General features: G+C 50.3%; 1 protein-coding gene across 23 annotated transcripts in view; it reads right to left on the bottom strand.

Moving 5' to 3' along the window:
- Dysf (dysferlin) overlaps positions 1-18,340 on the bottom strand; it is a 183,464-nt gene that overhangs the window by 71,333 nt on the left and 93,791 nt on the right. For all 23 annotated transcript variants that reach the window (XM_051203114.1, XM_051203124.1, XM_051203126.1 and 20 more), the window contains 4 exons: positions 18,010-18,152; positions 16,012-16,185; positions 3,350-3,443; positions 2,812-2,889 (listed from right to left, as the gene is read on the bottom strand). In XM_051203114.1, coding sequence (XP_051059071.1) covers positions 2,812-2,889; positions 3,350-3,443; positions 16,012-16,185; positions 18,010-18,152 — 489 coding nt within the window. The remainder of the gene's footprint in view (positions 1-2,811; positions 2,890-3,349; positions 3,444-16,011; positions 16,186-18,009; positions 18,153-18,340) is intronic.

Genomic DNA, 18,340 nt, shown 5'->3' with positions numbered 1-18,340 from the left:
GAACAGGAAGTCCCCAGTGACACCCAAATACAGGAGTGACAACAGCACAGGTAAGCTGAGCCTCAACAGACCTCACACTGACCTGCCCTAGCAGGAACATCTCTCAGAACTACATTACTTCAACTCACGGGACTGCAGGCCAGCAGAGGGATGTGGGACTTCATAAGTAGATCCTTCACCTCATGGGTCATTAATTTGTGTAACATCTGGCCTGTTGGCCATCTCTCCTTGACAGGGCTAGCCAAGAAATACACCTCTGGGCCCACTGACCTGTGGGGTCCTCAAAAAGTCTGTATAATAAACTATGTTGTAAGGCAACAGTTCCCAAAGACCTGTGTCTGGAGTGGCAGCTGTCAGCAGAACCATGACTCCATCCAATACAGAAGCATGTCTCAGTGGGGACAGGAAAAAAAAGGACAGATTCTGCCCTTCAATAGCACTGGTGTACATAGAACTAGCAAGATGTGGGTTTGGACTGTGTTGGGAGATGGCATGATGCTGCCACTTTGAAGGGTCAGCTAAGATGGAGTTAGGAACAGAGCTGATGGCAAGTGATGTCTCCATCCGTTGGAGTCACAGCTTTTAGCTTAGAGCAGAGCCTGTGCAGACATCAGAGCAATCAACTGGTACTAATTGCATCTTACACTGGCTGCCTGATCCCTACTGCATACACTCAACTTAAGCACACACCACAGATGCTTTCCATGGGTCTAGAGAGCAGATGTAACCACAAGGGTAAGCCCCACTAAGGTATAGCCCTCAGGTCACTGGAACAGCAACACCCTACAAGTGTCTCCTCCAAGCTCCATGTCCAGACTATTGGTGGGGAAAAAGTGGGAAGCAGATGGCTGCATGGCCCTGGAGAGCTGGAAGATGCTCCTAGCAGTAGCAGTCACAGCTGGACCCTCCCCTGGCCTCAGACATTCTGGCTTCAAACACCAGGTTCCTCAGATATGGCAGCCAGTGGCTGGGCACAGCGTTGGGCAGCCAGCCGCCCCAGGGTCAGTTCCCGGGGAGAAATCGCTTTGGTTTAGGGTTTGGGAGTGAAAATAAACACTCGGAGTTTTATAGGTTTCCCTATGTTGGCTGCTGTTTTCCTTTCCAGCAGCTGCTCAATTGGGCCTTTCATTCAGAAGCCTGTGGCCTCTGAGGAAGCCCTGGGCAGCGCCCTCAAAGCTCAAGGGATGTTTATCTGGGTGGAAAGTATGACATCTCCCAGACCAGTGCCTGCTGACCCTGTTGCATGATCCACATGCCAAGCTCCAGTTCCCCAGGCTACAATCCTTGGGGAGTCCCGGCCCTTTGGGGTCCTTAACCAGCTCAGTTCACAGGAGACAAATGGCCTTGCACCCTCATGCACATACCCTCCACTAAAAAGAGAAGGGCTGGGCTGGGAATCAGTCCATTTCTACCTTTCTTAGTGTCAGTTCCAATGTCAGAGTCATAGACACAGCCACTGTAGATGTCTAACTGCAACCAGCTGCCAATGTCAATGTGCAAAGGGCTCTCTCAGGACCTGCCCCTAAAGCCCAGAAGGGAAGTACTCCAGCCATGGGTGCTTAGCTGAGTGGGGCTTGAGGGAAGGTCAATGAGAGCACAGGAACCTAGATGTGAATTCCAGCTTCTGGGAAGGCCAGTGGGCCTGGGCTTAGAAGGCCAGGCACGTGGCTATAAGCTGTGCAGCCATTCTGTGACCAGAAGGCCGATCTCACGGAACCCAGCCCTCCTTAACCATTAACTTTTTAATTTAATTCCCAACTCTGTCACCTGTCAGCTATTTCAACTCAAGCAATTTGGGGAACCCACCTGAGTCTATTTCTTTACCTACAAAAATAAGGAGGTGAGTCACCTGGCTGTCAGTATCTGCCTAGGCACACTGTGTGTGCTCTATAAATGTCTGTTCTTCAGATCTCCAGTGCTGAGTGTTTAGAGGGAAAACTAGCCACCTCCCTATGTGAGCAAACAGCTGATGGGAAGGCTGCAGCAGACAGACACCACGGAGCCCCACAGTGGACACAGGTGCAGAGAAAAGAACTGCAGAGGCGTCAAGCCCAGGGGAAGTCGTAACCAACTCAGCTTAGGGGAATCAGAGGGCATGCGATCTGGGTCCTGAAGTTGAAACTGAGGAAGAAATGCATTCTAGGCTGAGAAGGCGTTAAATGCAAAGGCCAGGCAAATGCAGGAGGCTTGCAATGGTGGGTCAAAGCTGGTGGGGCTGGGCCTTGTGAGTAGTGGGTGCAAGCAGAGCTGAAACCAGTGAGAGCCCAGCCACCACCCCTCAAAATGCTTGTCGGATGGGGCAAGGATGGCAGGTTCCTTTATCTGTCAGGGTCTATGCTTCAAAACAAGGGAATAAGAAGTCGGGTTATGCTTGGGAGAGAGTGGAAGGGAACAAGGAGGGTAGGCAGGAAACTGAGTGACCTGGATAGGAAAGAGTTGAAGCGAAGATGCATAGAACCGTATAGCCAAGGCTTCCCTAAAGGACTCCAGGCCAGGCAGGCAATACAGGCAGCTGTTGGGTCCAGGAGTGTCAGGGCCTGGGAGCTGGGTCCAGGATGAAGCTGGGTCTGGGAAGGCAGGGGCCTCAGGGAGCTACACACAGTGAACTACATAGACACAGAGATCTAACGAAGAACGACCCCTGGGAAGGAAAAGACAATCAGCTAAGTTGAATCCTGCTGAGGTCTCACTTGAGGTTCAGCTGCCCTGATGAGGAGGAAACATCAGGACCTGGAAACAGTATCTAGTGCTCACTGAAGTCAAGACTCAAGGATCCTGCTAGACACAGGCTCCTCCTCCTTTTCCACCTACCTGAGAAGGAGTCTTTGTCCATGGCTGGCAGGTCTCGGGCCTGATACAGGTAGCAACGCAGATGGTAGCGGTTCCCATCTTCACTCAGGAGGAAACAGAGATGCCATGTGATAAATAGGGTTGCTAAGGGCTGGAGCTATAGGAAGAGGAGGATCTGCCCCAGGAAGCAGACTCTGGCTGAATATGGAAATGGCAACAGCATTCAGGCAGAGTGAACCCCTCCCAGTTAGGGCATACTGTAGGTCAGAAGTAGCAGCTTGAATCCTTTGAGGCTGTCCAATCCCAAGGAGAGAGACAAGGGAGGAGGGAAAGGGAGACCAAACTCATGGTGACAGGGACTTGAATGATCCACACATCCCATCTCCAACATAGACATAAACGTCCACATGTGCATAGGCACACATACCAAAAGACCTAACTGGCCTGGTAGCACAGAATCAAATCTCTAGAGCCTCAACATACATATTCCCGACTATGGAACTGCACTCCAAGGGTAATGCCATGGGTACACACTCAGATGCCACCAGGTGTAACTTACAGTCAAAGATGCAGGAGATTGTGGGTCTGTTAACACCGAAGCTCAGGGTAGAAACGGACATGGAATCTTCGCTCTTGTCATCCACCATGCCACCCTGGGGACACAAGGTTTATCAGGGCAAAACAGAACACTGACCCTGGATTCCTGCTCCCAATCACTCCTGAGTGTCCGTCCTCCTACTTTCGACATACAGACCTCCAAACCAGAACCAGCTCTGGTTAGAAATTCTTTAGAGAGTTATACCTGAAGGTCAGACCGAGGGATTTGCCTCATCTCTCCCACCTCACGCTGAGGCTTGCTGCCCTCAACCTAGGCCTGGGCTTCAGGCAAGCCATGCTCCCCACAACTGGCCTTAACTATGCTTAAGACAAGGTCTCCCCCATTCTGTCCTTGCAAAGGGCCCATACCACACATGCAGGAGGAACATACTCCTCTGTTGTCCCAAGATATGCATCAAGGCTCTGCTGCAGCTGCATAGGCTCTGATTCTCACCACTGGGAAGAGTACAGCGACCCCCCCCACACACACACACACTTCCTTTGGCTACAGTTTCAACATGGCTAAAACTGGAGCACTTGAGTTCTGATGCTGCCTGTCACTAACTGTCTGTGATGTCAGACAAGCACTGTCTGAAGAATCAATTTTTGTATATCAGAAGTAGCTATACAGTGCTCAGCTCAGCCCTCCTCCCTTGTCTCTCTCCTTGGGATTGGACAGCCTCAAAGGATTCAAGCTGCTACTTCTGACCTACAGTATGCCCTAACTGGGAGGGGTTCACTCTGCCTGAATGCTGCTGTGCCTGTTAAAGATAGATGAGTAGCTCTTCGGACACCACAGAGCACACAGTATATGCTCAAAGCATGTAAGCAAGTCCTGAGCTTAAGGAAGTGAGGCATAGGCTATGGGGAGGCTGACAGAAGCTACACAGTGTGTAGCTAGACTGGGGGTGATGGTCATATATATACTTCTATTTGTTCATAATTACTCCAGAAGTAGCCTAGTCAGTAAAGTACTTGCCTTACATGCACAAAGATAGGAATTTATCATTAGAACTCATATAAAAATGCCAGATGTGGCAGCCCACATCTGTAATCCCAATGCTGGGGATACAGAGCCAGGAAGCCTAACCTAATTAAAGCCCTAGGGCAGTGAGGAACTCTGTCTTAAAAACCAGGTAGGTGACTCCTGAGTAATAACCTCTGAGGTTGATTTCCAGACTACACACATACTATACCACACCACACACACAACCCCCTCACATACCACCTCAACACACATACCACACACATACACCTCTCCCACACACAACACATACACCACCCCAACATACCACACACACACATACACCACACCACATACATTACACACCACACACACATATACCACACCACATACATTACACACCACACACACATACACCACACCATATACATTACACACCACACACACATATACCACACATACCATTAACACACACATGTACATACACACACATACACACACAGAATAACTTAAAGGGTATTACACAACAGACAGGTTAAGACCGAAGTTACATCTAGGATCCTGCATCCCAGGCAGGTAGGGATTCCAGGAGTCCTGGGGTCTCCTCAGGAGAAGCAAAGCATTTGGCCTGTACCCTGCCGTCTGGTGCTGTCCAGAATAGGTACAGAGTTCAGCATCTCTGACCATAGAGCAGGGTATCTGGACTTAGGGAGACCAGTGCAGGAGCAAGCCTTAAGAGAGTTAGCAAAAATACAGTCATAAGTCACAAGGACACAAGAAAAGCAGGTGAGGATACTGGATGTGAGGTTCATGGCCCCTAGGCATACAGTTCACTTCAGGGTATATAACACGTGTGCACATACACACACACACACACACACACACACACTCATAGAGACACACACACAGACACACACTCACACAAACACATACACACACAGGCATACAGACACACATACATACAGACACATATACACAAATACACACACATACAGACACACACATACGTACACACATACACAGACACACACTCATAGAGACACACACTCACACAGACACACTCATACAGAACACACATACATACACATACACTCATACAGACAGACTCACACAGACACACTCACACATACACATACACACAGACATACAGACATGCATACACACATACACAGACACACACAGAGACACATACAGACACATTCTCACACATACACACACACACACACAGTCACACACACACAAACATAGACACATACATAGACATACAGACACACATACACAGACACACACACAGATATACACACACACATATGCACACAATACACACACACACACCTTGATGCTCCTACCACTGCTAAAGTGAGGAACAGGGTCCAAGCTCTTCGGGATGGACAATACAGGGCTCCAGCCCCTTGTCCTCAGCCTAGCCTCACACAGGTATCCTACAAGCAGGCAGGGTACTGGGTGAGCACATGCAGTTGTGGGAAGTTGTCGCCTCACGGGACACAATGCATCACTCTCTGCTGAGCTACCAGTACACACATTCTTTGTACCTCCCTCCCCCTTCACAGTGCCTCTCTCTGGGAGCACTTTCTGGGTCCATATGTACACACTGGGCCTGAAGCCTGAGATCAGAAGAGGGATTCCCCCTCCCTGAGATTACACAGGGGCTGGGCCAGGTGTTCTGGCCTGGCTCAGGGCCTATTAGAATTCCTTTTGTAGTGTCCTACCTGGGACCTGGGACCTGGGTTCCTTGACCTGTCCTGCCTCCTAAGGAGGATTCAATCATCCCACATGGTCCCTAGAGTCCTCCAGCCACCTCCATCTAATCTGGGACCAGTGGGGTCCTACCTTTCACCTCTCCTGTGTCAGGGTTTAGGCAGGCATTAGTTGGGGAAAGCAATTCGGGAGGCAGGGCAGATACACTCCTAGAGCCAGGCAGAGGGACAATCCAGAGCCCAGTCTGGCTATGACTCACCGCTGGAGTCCCCCGAACACATACACACATGAGAAAGAGAGTCAGTATCTCTACATCCCATGGCCATTGGTCCTCCCAGGGGGTCTGGACATCACTCTAAACAGATCCCCATTAATGTCTGAGAACATAGGGAAGCAGCCCTATTGACTTCAGTAGGCACTGAATTGGGTCTTTAGCATCCCACTCATGTTCAAACAGCAGGGACATCCTGAGACCCCTTTCTCACCCCATACACACCACTCAAGCTGATATCATCACATCTCAAATGGACCAGGGGCACAAAAACACGCCCTCACAGCACCTTTGTACACCCTAAAGGGAGTTTATAGACTCATACGGCTTTGCTCCTTTCATGACACTGGTGTCTGATATGCTGGCTTTATGCCAAATATTCTGATCAAGGCCAGTGTTGGCTCCAGGTACCACAATGGCCAGGCACCTCCAACAGTGTTTGACACAGGAGGCTCAGGGACATTCACTGAGCCAGTGGCTCTAGCCCAGGACAAGGCTTGCTTTCTCCTGAAAAGCACCTTTCTCCAGAGGGAAGACTGGAGCTAAAGCAATTCTCAGGGCCAACCTGAGGGAAGGAGCCCAAAGAGATGCCATCTGTGAGAGAAGGCATGGCAGTACTAGCACCGGTTAGCCAACTGGCAATACCCTGCCCTCACCACCATCACTTTGTAGTACCCAAATCCAGGGACCATCCCCAGAGCTGGACCCCAGGACCTTTCAAGTCAGAGGACAGAAACCAGGACAAAGACCCGTGTTCTAGGTGCCAATGCCCAGTGAGGGCCATGCCCAGGCCATGCCCAGTTACAGTAATACAGGAGGATAACCTTGTGCCTGGAGTTCCCAGGGTGGATTCAGGAAGGATAGTTGGCATGGCCAATGGCGAGTTCCTGGAATCCTGGCTCTCATCTGTGAGAAATGACGGGAGTTTAACTTGGGTCTTGTGAACACTCTACAATGGTGAGGCCACTGGTGTCCTGAACATGTTACCTAGCTAGATTATATAGTTATGGACTGCCAAAGTGTCTCCAGACACTATCATGTGTCACCCAAGAAAGAGACAGAACCCCTCGTGTAGAAACATTGGTTTAATTACCTGGTTTAATTAAGCCAGATGGCATACCCACAGCCCTCAGTAGGTACCTGGCATTCAGTGTGTCTATTTAACACTGTCACTTCTGCGGTCCTGTGTGAATCAATTCCTCACCCTAACCTCCACCCCCTCCCCTGTAGTTTTCTTAAATGCCTTGTGTCCATCTTCTTCCTTCTGCCATAGGACCTTTGCACTGCCTGTCCTTCCCAATCGGCACATCCTCTTTGCTGTACTAACTTAAGGTCTTTCTTCATTTTAGTCATTGCAGAAGCACAGGCACCTTCTTGGCTGTCTGCCTCCAGCGGTTCCCTACCTTGCTTGTTTGTTTTCTGAAGGGATGCATGCAAGGAAATGTATGCACAGGCAACCTTTATATCACATGTCCTCAGCCATATACCTGGCCCAGAGATGGCTCCAGTAAAGGAAACCCCAGCCAGCCCTTGGCTAGGGCAATATGGGCAGTTCAGAGACCAAAATCCCTGACAGGAGGTAGTAAATTGTATGGCTAGCAGTGTCCCCCTCGCCTCAGGAGGCCAGGGTCTGAATGCCACAGCAGGAACCCCCAGGATGCCTTTGTAACCAACAGCTCTGTATGTTGGAAGGGCAGAGGAGGGCTTTTGGAATGTTCCTTTTGGAAAGGCTTCCTGGAATAGGTACTGAGTAATCAAAGGTGAAGAAGGGCTCAGTTGGCAGGTGGGGAAAACTGGGGAGGGGATTCCTAATGGGGTCTGTAAATACCAGACTTCATAGGATGCCACTGCTCAGGTCTTTGCCCATCTGCCCCTCACACCCATCCCTGCCCAGCCCTATTGGCCTAGGGCATTGGGTTTCCCACAATCACATTCTTCACTCCATAGCTCATGCGGAGACTCCCAGGGTAGGGCTGGCAGCCATGCTGTCTGTGGCCACACACTGTGTCCTAGGGCAAGCTGTGTGCGGATCCTATGGCTCCCTCTGGGGGGAACTGGGCAGCCTCCAACCCACTGCTGCCCGGCAGGAGGCCATGGATCCCTGGAGGAGCCTAAGGCAGTAAGAAGGAGAAATTGGGCCTCAGAGATGCTATGGAGTGCACCTACATTTCCCTCCAGATAAAGCTAAGCCTTGTTGGGCCTGCCCAAGCTGGGGCTGACCTCCAAGACCTTCCACCAAAAGGAGGTAGGCAGGTTCTGGGGGAGACATGCCTACAAAAGGGACCCCTCCCTTATCCAAATGAGGTGGAGACCTAGAAAAGACTCAGCATGCTTGAGGTTCCTTCAGAGTCACATACCACCTTGCTCCAGCCTCAAAAAGGAGCCCTGAGTGAGGACATTATCAGCACCCATGTGGAGAGGTAGGAGGGAGAAAAGGAGGAAAGCTAGAGGTAGGGCAGAGCAATCACAAGCTTAAAAGGCTCCGACGGTACTTCAGATGCCACACGATAGCTGCAAGCAATGAATCAGCAAGGCCTCCAGGGCTTGTTGGTACCAAAAGGGAAACCCTGCTTTGCCAGGTAAGTGTAGCCTAGCAAAGGTGGCTATTCTCTTCCTCCTTCCAGAGATGACCACTCCTACCCCAGGACAGGAGGCAGAAGAAAGAAGAGCCTGGTACAGCTGGGAAGGATCCTACTAACAGGAACTAAGCATCACTCACCCCTTTGTTCATGCACATAGGACCAGAGACCCCAGGGTGCTCCACATCCCAGAGTCAATTTCAGACTCATAGTTTTGCAAGGCAGTTATTAGACAGAAAAGAACTCTACACTTACAACTCAAAAAATGGATATTTCAAAACAGGTGGTGGCACATTCCCACAGCACTGCCACTTGGGAACCCAGGACAAGAGAGAACAGGAGTTCTAAAGCAGCCTAAATTACAGCAAGAGTTCTAGGCCAGCCAAAATTATCATGAGTCTCTGACTAAAAAGACCAAAGAAACAAAGAAAAAAAGCCTGCAAACATCTGGGAACTGCCCGCACAGAAATCAGCACATGCCCCAAGCCTGACTCTGGGGAGCCTGGCTTGGCTTTTTGTGGAGAGCTAGCAGGTGAACATTGGCCAGCATAACCCTCTGATGACCTTCCAGATTGTCACCATCATCCCTCTGTCCTCATCACCAGCTTTACAGGGACATCGGAATAACATGGTGACATAGGACAGAGTTTACCTTGGTTGGCATCTGAAGTCAGTTCAACTAAAACAAGTTCTCTTCAAAATGGGTTTCTAATAGAGCCTGCCTCCTAGGGCTGGTTAGACAAAGCCATCTATAAACAGAGTCGGTGGCCACAGATGGTGTGGTAGCCTGTGGTGTGTATCCTAGGACATGAGAAACATCCACAAGCATCCTTCACTCCTGAGGACTACACAGAGTCTGTCACAGGTGCAATGCCCACCAGGTCATCAAGGAGTAACACTGGCTATTTGCCAAAACAGGCCAGGGGTCAGATTGGCCTGTGGCCCACGATTTGTTAACACTGCTCTATGAAGGGAGGTTATTGGTTTTGCTGTGTTCTTGTCTTTCCTGTCCAATGGGTGAGAATACCAAAACAGTCTATATCTTCCCTGTAGTTAAAGGGTAGAGCCTCCAAAGCCATCAGTTCAGAGCACCTAAGCAAAGTGCTGAAGTGGCTACAAAGTGCTGAGTGCCAGCCTAGGGCCAGGAGAAGTCATACCCAGACCCAGGACACTGCCCTAGCTGCCACCACTTATACAGAAACCCCACAGAAGACAGCAGCCCAGACCCAGGATTGAAAGCCCTTTAAAAGAGGGAGTGGACTGGAGAACTCCCTTCCCAATCAGGTCTTAAGTAGAATAACAGGCAAGGGTGCAACCCCATTTAATTTGCAGCTGGAACTAGGGTTTGGAATCAGCCGCTAAAGCCTTTACTAAAGTCTTTGCAAAACTACCGCCTGAGAGACCTATGGACTAGGAAGGCACCAGGCAACCTGGAGAGTGCACAGTGCCACGTGTGGGCTGACTCAAGCTTAGTGTCCTCCCTGCAGAGACATCCAAGGCAGGTTCATTCCCATGCCAGCTGCCTCAAGAATTTCAACAACTGTCTGTCCCACTTTGCCTGGAAGTGTCCTGATTCTTCGTGCCTGGTTTCTTAGAATGACTGCTAATAATGTCCTAGGCCAGATTTTAAAAAAAAGAAAAAAAATTAAGAATGGAGGATCATAGACCAGCAACTGTGATATCATACTTGGGTGTGGTGATATATTATTTGTGATTTATTAAAGCTTGAATGAGGACTCATGAATCCTGGTATTAAAGATATGAGCTATAATTCTCTTTTAGACTAATTCACTCTTGCGTAGACCTGGCTGGCCTTGAACTCACAGAGATCCATCTACCCCTTAATCCTGAGTCCTGGGATAAATGGTGTGTACCACCTCCTCCTAGCTTCTGGTTCCTGGAATTAAAGGTGTGTGCCTAGCTTCTATGGTTGTGGCTGACTTTGCTTTCTGAATCCTCAGGCAAGCTTTAATAAATCATAAATAATATATCACTACATTTAGGGAGTTCCAGCTGTTTTCATGTACACACCCTTGGGGCCTCAACATCTTAAAACCCAGTTTAGAGCAAGACACATACAGGGCCCACATATTTAGGGGACGTAATTAAACTGTCCTCTCCAGCAGGAAAACAGGAAGGATGGGAGATCTCTGTTAAAATGGGGAATCAGCCCTGAAGCTCCAGCTAACACAATGCCAGATAGGGAGCAAGTGATGATTTCAGATGGTTGAGAGCCCATAGGATGGGGTTTAATCAGTAGAGTGCTTGCCTGGCATACACAAGGCCCTGACTACCTGTCTGGAATGCAGGAGCAAGGATAACCAAGGATGCTAGCCAAGTGCCATCTTCCTGACACTTCGCATCTTCTCTCCCTAGGCTACCCCCAAGGAACCCTGGATGTGGCAAAAGAGACACGCTGCCCTAGTGAAAGCCAGGGTAACAGTAGCAGTTGGTGACCTGGTCAAGAATCAGAGAGAGGAAGACTAGGACAGACACAAACATCTCTCTTCTGTGATAACATTCGGAGACCAAAGAATGATCTGTAGGGACAGTGACATCACTACTCCAAAGCTGCATCACTCAGTATGACAGGAATTGTATTTTCTTATTCTGGTTACTTTAGAAAAGAATTTAAAGAGCCATGTGTGGATAGAGGTAAGTTTCAGTACCTCAGTTGTCCCTAGCTATAAAATGGGCTAATGTCAGCATCCAGTCACTCAGGATCACTGTAGGATACAGGGAAACATGTATTTTACTATGTGCCATGATTTGTGGCACATGATTAAAAAGATTAAGTAATTCTCTCTTGGGGATTTGGATGCCTTAGAGGAATAAATAAGGCCAGAGGCCTGATACCAGAATTTAACCATCACACAGACACAAGCATCAGATCTGCCAAAGGGCAGAACACACACACACACACACACACACACACAGAGAGAGAGAGAGAGAGAGAGAGAGAGAGAGAGAGAGAGAGAGAGAGAGAGAGATCCAACTTCCCAAGGCTCCTGCAGCTCCAAGGCTCACATACATACACCCTTGAATACAGAAGTCTTTGCTCTAGAAGGCACCAAGGCCACCAGCATGCACTTCAGGCCTGTCTCCTGTCTCCCTCCCAGCCAGGCTGCCTCTTCAACTGAGGAAGCCTTGCCCCTCTAGCAAAGTCAGCTGCAGAGGCAGGGCTTGGAAAAATCCTCCTGCCTGGAGGGCAGGCCTAGGGCAAGGGCAACAGGACAGATTCCGTGAGCTCATCCCCAGAAGCCAGAGTTCCCAGAGAGGCTGGTGGCGTCAGGAGGGGGTGACTGGTGACTGGGTGGGAGCCGGGCGGTGGTGGCTGTGGCGGCAGCAAGGGGTGTGGGGTAAGGAGGAGGCTGATGGAACTCGCTATAATAGTGGCTTTGTGCTCCGATTCCCAGCTCCCTGGGAACGCCAGGAAGATTATGAAACCCGGTGTCTTTGGGAATGCCAGGATATTAGCTGGAAAAAGAATAATATGAAAATAAAATAATGCGCGGGATGGAGACAGCAGACACTTAGCAGACTGAGCCAGGGCCTCCCGCTCTGAGGAGGGAGCCAGGCTTGGCCCCTGCTGCTGGTGCTAACGAGCAGACAGGGCCTTCCTTCCAAGGAGAGGATTTCCAGAGGGTGCTGGCAGGCCAGGGGAGGGGTGGCAGGAGGCAAGGCATAACCAGGCCTAGTCCTGGGGCCCAGACATTCAAACCCCTCAGATCCCCAAGAGGTTCCCCTAACCCCTCCCACAGACATTCCCTGGCTCTTTCAAGGTCTCTCTCTATAACCTCCTCCAAGCCCCCTCCCCCTCAGCATGGTCACTCTGGAATAACTATAGAGTAGCAAAGATATAGAAGGCAGCAGGTTTATCCACAGTCACACATGAAAATCTCTGTTCCAGCCCTAAATCACAGAGGAGCTCTCCTGTAGACCAAGCCTCTAGCATCAGATCCACCAAAGGGCAGACCAAGCTATCATATCTTGCCCCCATCCCTGACATTGGCCATACATCCAGCCTGTCTCAGAAAATCATCTAGACTGAGGCCAATACACTCTGTCTTCTGTCCTCCATACTCATCGATGGCCTTAGAGCTAGCAGTAGCAGCAACTCATTACTTAGGAAGGATCTTGTTAGCTGTAGAGATTCTTGAGCCCCACCCGGACACTGCATCAGAGCCAGCATTGTAACAGGTCCTTAGCTGACTTCTCTGCTCATTAGCCTCCACAGTTGCTGCTAATCCTCCCAGTGATGCTAATATGTGGTCTCTTCCATGAATGATGTAACAGAGTCCCAGAGGCATGGGAGGCAGAAGCAAGATCCAGAGCACCCAGGAAGCCTGTCACCCATCATACTAAACCAGGTGCAGGGATACCAGAGACCAGCCACAGGGTCCTGGTAACAGAATACTTGGTAATCTGTCCTGTGATACAGAGTGAGCTATGACACTAGAATGTTCCAGTGCAAGGTCAGTAAGCTTAGAGATGGAAGCCCAGTACACACTTTGACCAGGCTGGAAGCAGGTGAAGGTGACTGTAAAAGTGAAGCATAGTATGGGAACATGTAAGATGGGATTCTGTGTCTGTGCTGGGGCTGAGGGATTCCAATTACTCAGTCACAAAGTGATCCAGACAGTTATTATCAAAAGGATAAGAGCTCTGCCCACAAACTGAATTCCTAAGGGCACTTCAGAAGTCTGGGGATCCACCCTAGCAATCACAGACTTTCTCCTTCAGGTAATCGTGTTCCCCAGGGATACAGAGGGCTTCCTGTGCTGGTTCCTTCCATGATTCATAAGCTAATCACAAGTGAGTCAAAATCCATCAACCCTCCCATGTCTGTCAACTTGACATTTGACTTCAGGGGACCCCCATGATACCCTCTTCCACAAACAACAGCTAGTCAGTGACTCTGGGAAATTTCATCAGTCTTTACATGGACAATCTTGGGCCATGTCTCCTAGCTTGCTTGCCTTCTTTCTCCAGGTCCCACCCTGCTCTAGCACCTGCTTTCATCCACGTGTCTCTGGGCACCTCTGGCCATGTGTCCTGCTCCTCCCAACTGATACTCAACCCCAACTCATCCTGCTTCCCTGCCTTGGCCACCTGGCAGGCTGCCACTAGACCTGCTTTCCTCACATGGCTACACCGAATGTCAGACTAGCCAGAGCCAACAGTGAACTCATAGCAACTCTGGGCTCACCCTTTGGCTCAGCCCTCATGGCTGCCTCGCCACATACATTACTGAGCCTTTGATGCCCCTGTGTGTCCTTCTGCCACTCCAAATACCACCTTGGTCCCACAGCTCCTTCCGTGCCTTATCTCCGGATCTTCTGATGAAACATTCTCTCTCTCTCTCAATTACTTTCCATAGCTACTTTATTCATGGTCCCCAACCCCTGTTCCAGTTGGAGCTTGTCTTCTGCTCAACCATGTACTCAGCCCTATGGTATCCATTTAGAAGAGTCCTGAACCAGCCCTCCAAACGCTCTGCTTACCACTATGTCCTTTCAGCTGAGTGGGGACCAACGCCCCCTTGCTCATCGGCCCATATGAGTGGAATGTCTCTGTAGTGTTTGCATTGTTTTCTGAGACAATCTCTCACTAGAACCTGGGCCCAAATGGTTAGGCTAAGCTGGCTTGCCAGAGGGCCCCAGAGATTCCCCTGCCTCTGCTTTCCCAGTACTGGGTTAGCACATGCCATCACACCTAGCTTTTTAATGTGGACGCTAGGGCTCAAACTCAGATACCCAGGCTTGCACTCTGCCCACTGAGCAATCTCCACAGCCTCCAGTCTCTGCCTAATGAGAAAGAATTAGTCCCTCCAGTGCTTGTCTGGCCTTCCTCAAGCTCTTCCTCTCCTACTTTGAGCCTCAGCCACAGGACCATTCCTGCCCAGTGCCCAAACAAGGTCAATACAGAGACAAAGACAGCCACACAGCCCTGCTTTCTGAAGTCACAGAGCTATCTCATTTTCTCCTGTCCTGGCTGACAACTGCTTTATGGCCAGAGCCCAGGATGACTCTGCTTCTCTCCCAGGCTTTGTCTAGGACTAGAAGGTTCTCCCTACAAGCTTGCCACAGGTTGTTACCTGGCCTTCAGGGGGTTTCGTCTCCTGCACTACCTGAGATGAAGGACCTCTCTGGCCAGCCTTTGGGGGCCACCACTGGCTTCCTCCTCCTTCTCTACTTCCATTCATCACATCCTGGACCCACCCCCCCCCCACCAGACTCTCCGAGGCCTCACAGGTGCCTATACCCACTGATATGCAATGTACATTGACACAGACAACAGACAACCTTGTGTATAAAGCCTGATGGGACCTGCTTTGCTTACAGGTTCACACCCCAGAGCCTACACACACACACACACACACACACACACAATATGCATGCATAACACTGTCTGTATCTCAGAAGCAATGGTCTCATTAAGATCTCTCATTCTGTCTCCAGAAGTCTCTAGACTAGCAGAATAGCAGAACAGAGTACAAGCTGTATGCCCACCCCAAATGTCCCTGCTTCAACTGGGGCTTCATGTCTCCCTGGGGCTCACCACCCAGATCTTGAGTCACTTGAACAAACTCCAGTACTACTAACTATAGACAACTACACAGGGGAACAGCAGCCATCCAGGATTTCCCTTTCTCAGGTATGTCTCCCCCAAACCTATCAAAGCCTCCTCCTGGTGAGAACTGTTCAGTCAAGGATATGCCAGGGTCACCAGACCTCGCTGGCCACTCCCAGACTTCTTCTCCCACCCACGCCAGAACATTTCTGCAGGAAGCTCTAGGCCCTCTAGCTTTGCTGTCTGGTAAGCCACCTCCCTCTCTGCTCTCATCTTCACACTCAGAGAAGCAGCGTGTCTTCCAGTGTCAAGAAAGGAGCTGTCTTATTTTAGGAAGACACCCAGAACGCGGCTCACTCTGCCCACACGCCAGCCACCCTACAGGGACCCAAGCCAGGATGGCTAGCCAATGTTCCATCTAAAAACCATGACCCTGGGGGCTCCATGCCTGTCCCACATCAGCCTTGGAAAGGCAAGCTGCACCCCACCCAAGCCCAGCCAGATGCAACCCAATGTACCAGGGCCCCCTCAAGGGCAAACACAGCTGCAGGCCCGGTCTTCTCCAGGGGCTCCATGCGGCGGCGCCAGCGACGACGACGGAAGGCATCTGTCTTGCGGTACTCCAGGTGGAACTTCCAGCCAAAGAGAGAGGCATACTCCCAGCCCTCGCCCTCTGCCTCTGCCTGCCGGTGCTGTAGGAGAGAGGAGGCAGCTATGAGAGAGACAAGGCAGGACTCCAAGGGTTAACCCTGGAAGAGTCACCTGCAAGAAGGTGGCTTTGAGCAGCCCTGAGATAGAAAACCTAGGAGAGAAATGAGGCACCTAGGCCACAGGGTAGCTGAGGAGGCCGGCAGGGAAGGTAGACAGCAGCAGAGCTAGACACTGGGCTGTTTATTTGAACTAGGGGTGGACTGCCTGAACGCAGCTTTCCTTGTCATTTCCTCTTTCCCCTTCACATCCCAGCTTCTAAACATAGAAATGGGTCTGCAGCTCAAAGGCAAAACACAGAGCCTGCTTCCCAAGGTCAGGCTACTTCTCACTAGGATGTGGACTTAGGCCAACTGTCAGGGGCCCCTGCTTCTCCTCTAAAGGGACCTTTCCTGCAGGAAGCCTGGAACTGCCTGGCTCCTGGCTCTGTGAGAAAGTGATAGCTTCTGCTGTTAGATGTTAACTCAGTCTGGGACACTAAGCGAGGCCCACACCTGGTTCACAGCGGCTTGTTCACAACACTTACCTCTCCACAGACCCAGAGCTGCTCCCCTCTCTAGAGCTGCTGCTCAAATGGGAAAAAGAAAGCTGGGTCCACTAAAGACTTTCCCACTTAAACAGTGGGACAGGCCTGGTTCTGCTACCAAAACCCAAATGTGTTCTTAGGAATGAAGACTAGATGACAAGAAGACCCAGGGAAGGCAGGTCCTGAGGTTTGGGCTGAGCATGAACATTCCCAGACTCAAGGATAAGTGCATGTGGTCAGGTGTTCTCACAAGGAAGTACTGCGGGCCCGTCCTGTTTTCCTCAGCATCCTTGGGTAAATATCAGTGGGTCTTATCTGGTCCTTCACTAGCCAACACAGTCACACTGTGGCCCATCACCAGCAGCCAGAACCATGGCTCAGGAGCCAGCCCACCACTAGCAAGCCACTTCCCTGTAGCCAATGGCAGACAGCTTAGAGGATGTAGACCCCATCCCCTGACTCCAGGTAAGGATTATCTGTGGAGTTCAAGGGCCCTTGCCCTAAGTCTCCATATCATGGAGTCTCCCTCTTGGAAACCAAGCACCAAGTACCTTCCTTTCATACCCTTGTGCCTTCAGGAAGTATAAGTGAATGCTACAGGTGAATTCTGCAGTACTCGGACATGCATATCTGTTCTGGGGCAAGAGGCAGGGGGAATCTGAGCACCAGATGTAATCTGGAGGCAGGTGTAATCTACAAGTTTCAAGTGTAGTCTATGTTTTAGTGGTTGCGATCTGTGTGTAGTGTGACCCATATTTTCAGTGTGATGTGTATATGTGCTAAATTGACCTGGATGAGACCTGTCAATGAGGTCTTGAGGTGTTTTCAATGAGAATGTCCCCCAGGCATTTGAATACTTGGTCCCCAATTGACAGCACTGTTTGGGGAGGTCTAGGTAGTATAGCCTTGCTAGAGAAACTATGTCATTGGTGGGTTTTGAGTTTAAAATCCTCATGCCACTTCCAGTTTTCTCTCTCTGCTTCATGCTTGTGTTTCAAGGTGTGACCTCTGGGCTTCCTGTTCTGACTGCCATGCCTGCTAATTACTGCTGTGCCTCCCAACCATGGTAGACTCTAACCCTTCTGAACTATAAGCCCATCAACTCCTTTTCTATAAACTGCTTTATCACAGCAACAGAAACATAACTAATGCAGGTCTTGTGTGCCTGTGCATGCTGCATGCACACTCGCATGTTTGCTAATGCACACAGGGCTACCCTATGACCACTGGCCTTCTCTATCCGGAAGCCCCACTCCCACCCACCTCCCCTTATCTCACTCACCCTCTTCAGCGCCTCCATCTGGCTGAGGTCCCTCCTGCGCAGCCGGACCCAGCGCCTGCGTCTGTGAGTGTAATACATCTTCTCTGCAGGGACCCAGTGTTTTGGCTTTCGGTCTGGGGGGATGGTGATGCTATACTCCCAGCCTAGGGGGTAGAGTAAAACCTGTAAGTCTTTGCCAGCCAATCCCCATCTCTCCTAAGCTAGTTATCTTTGTGGGGCATGCTCAGACCCCGAGCAGTTAAAACTCTGGGCCTAAATGGTAGCTTGAAGTGAAGGCATGTTCAGGAAGTTCCCTGGGTGAAGTAACCCAATGAAAGCCAAACAACTTCCT

Source organism: Phodopus roborovskii, unplaced genomic scaffold, assembly GCF_943737965.1.
Source record: "Phodopus roborovskii unplaced genomic scaffold, PHOROB, whole genome shotgun sequence".
NCBI classification, from domain to species: Eukaryota; Metazoa; Chordata; class Mammalia; order Rodentia; family Cricetidae; genus Phodopus; species Phodopus roborovskii.
Note: the sequence above shows the minus strand (reverse complement) of the source record. Positions and strands in the feature narration are given on the sequence as shown.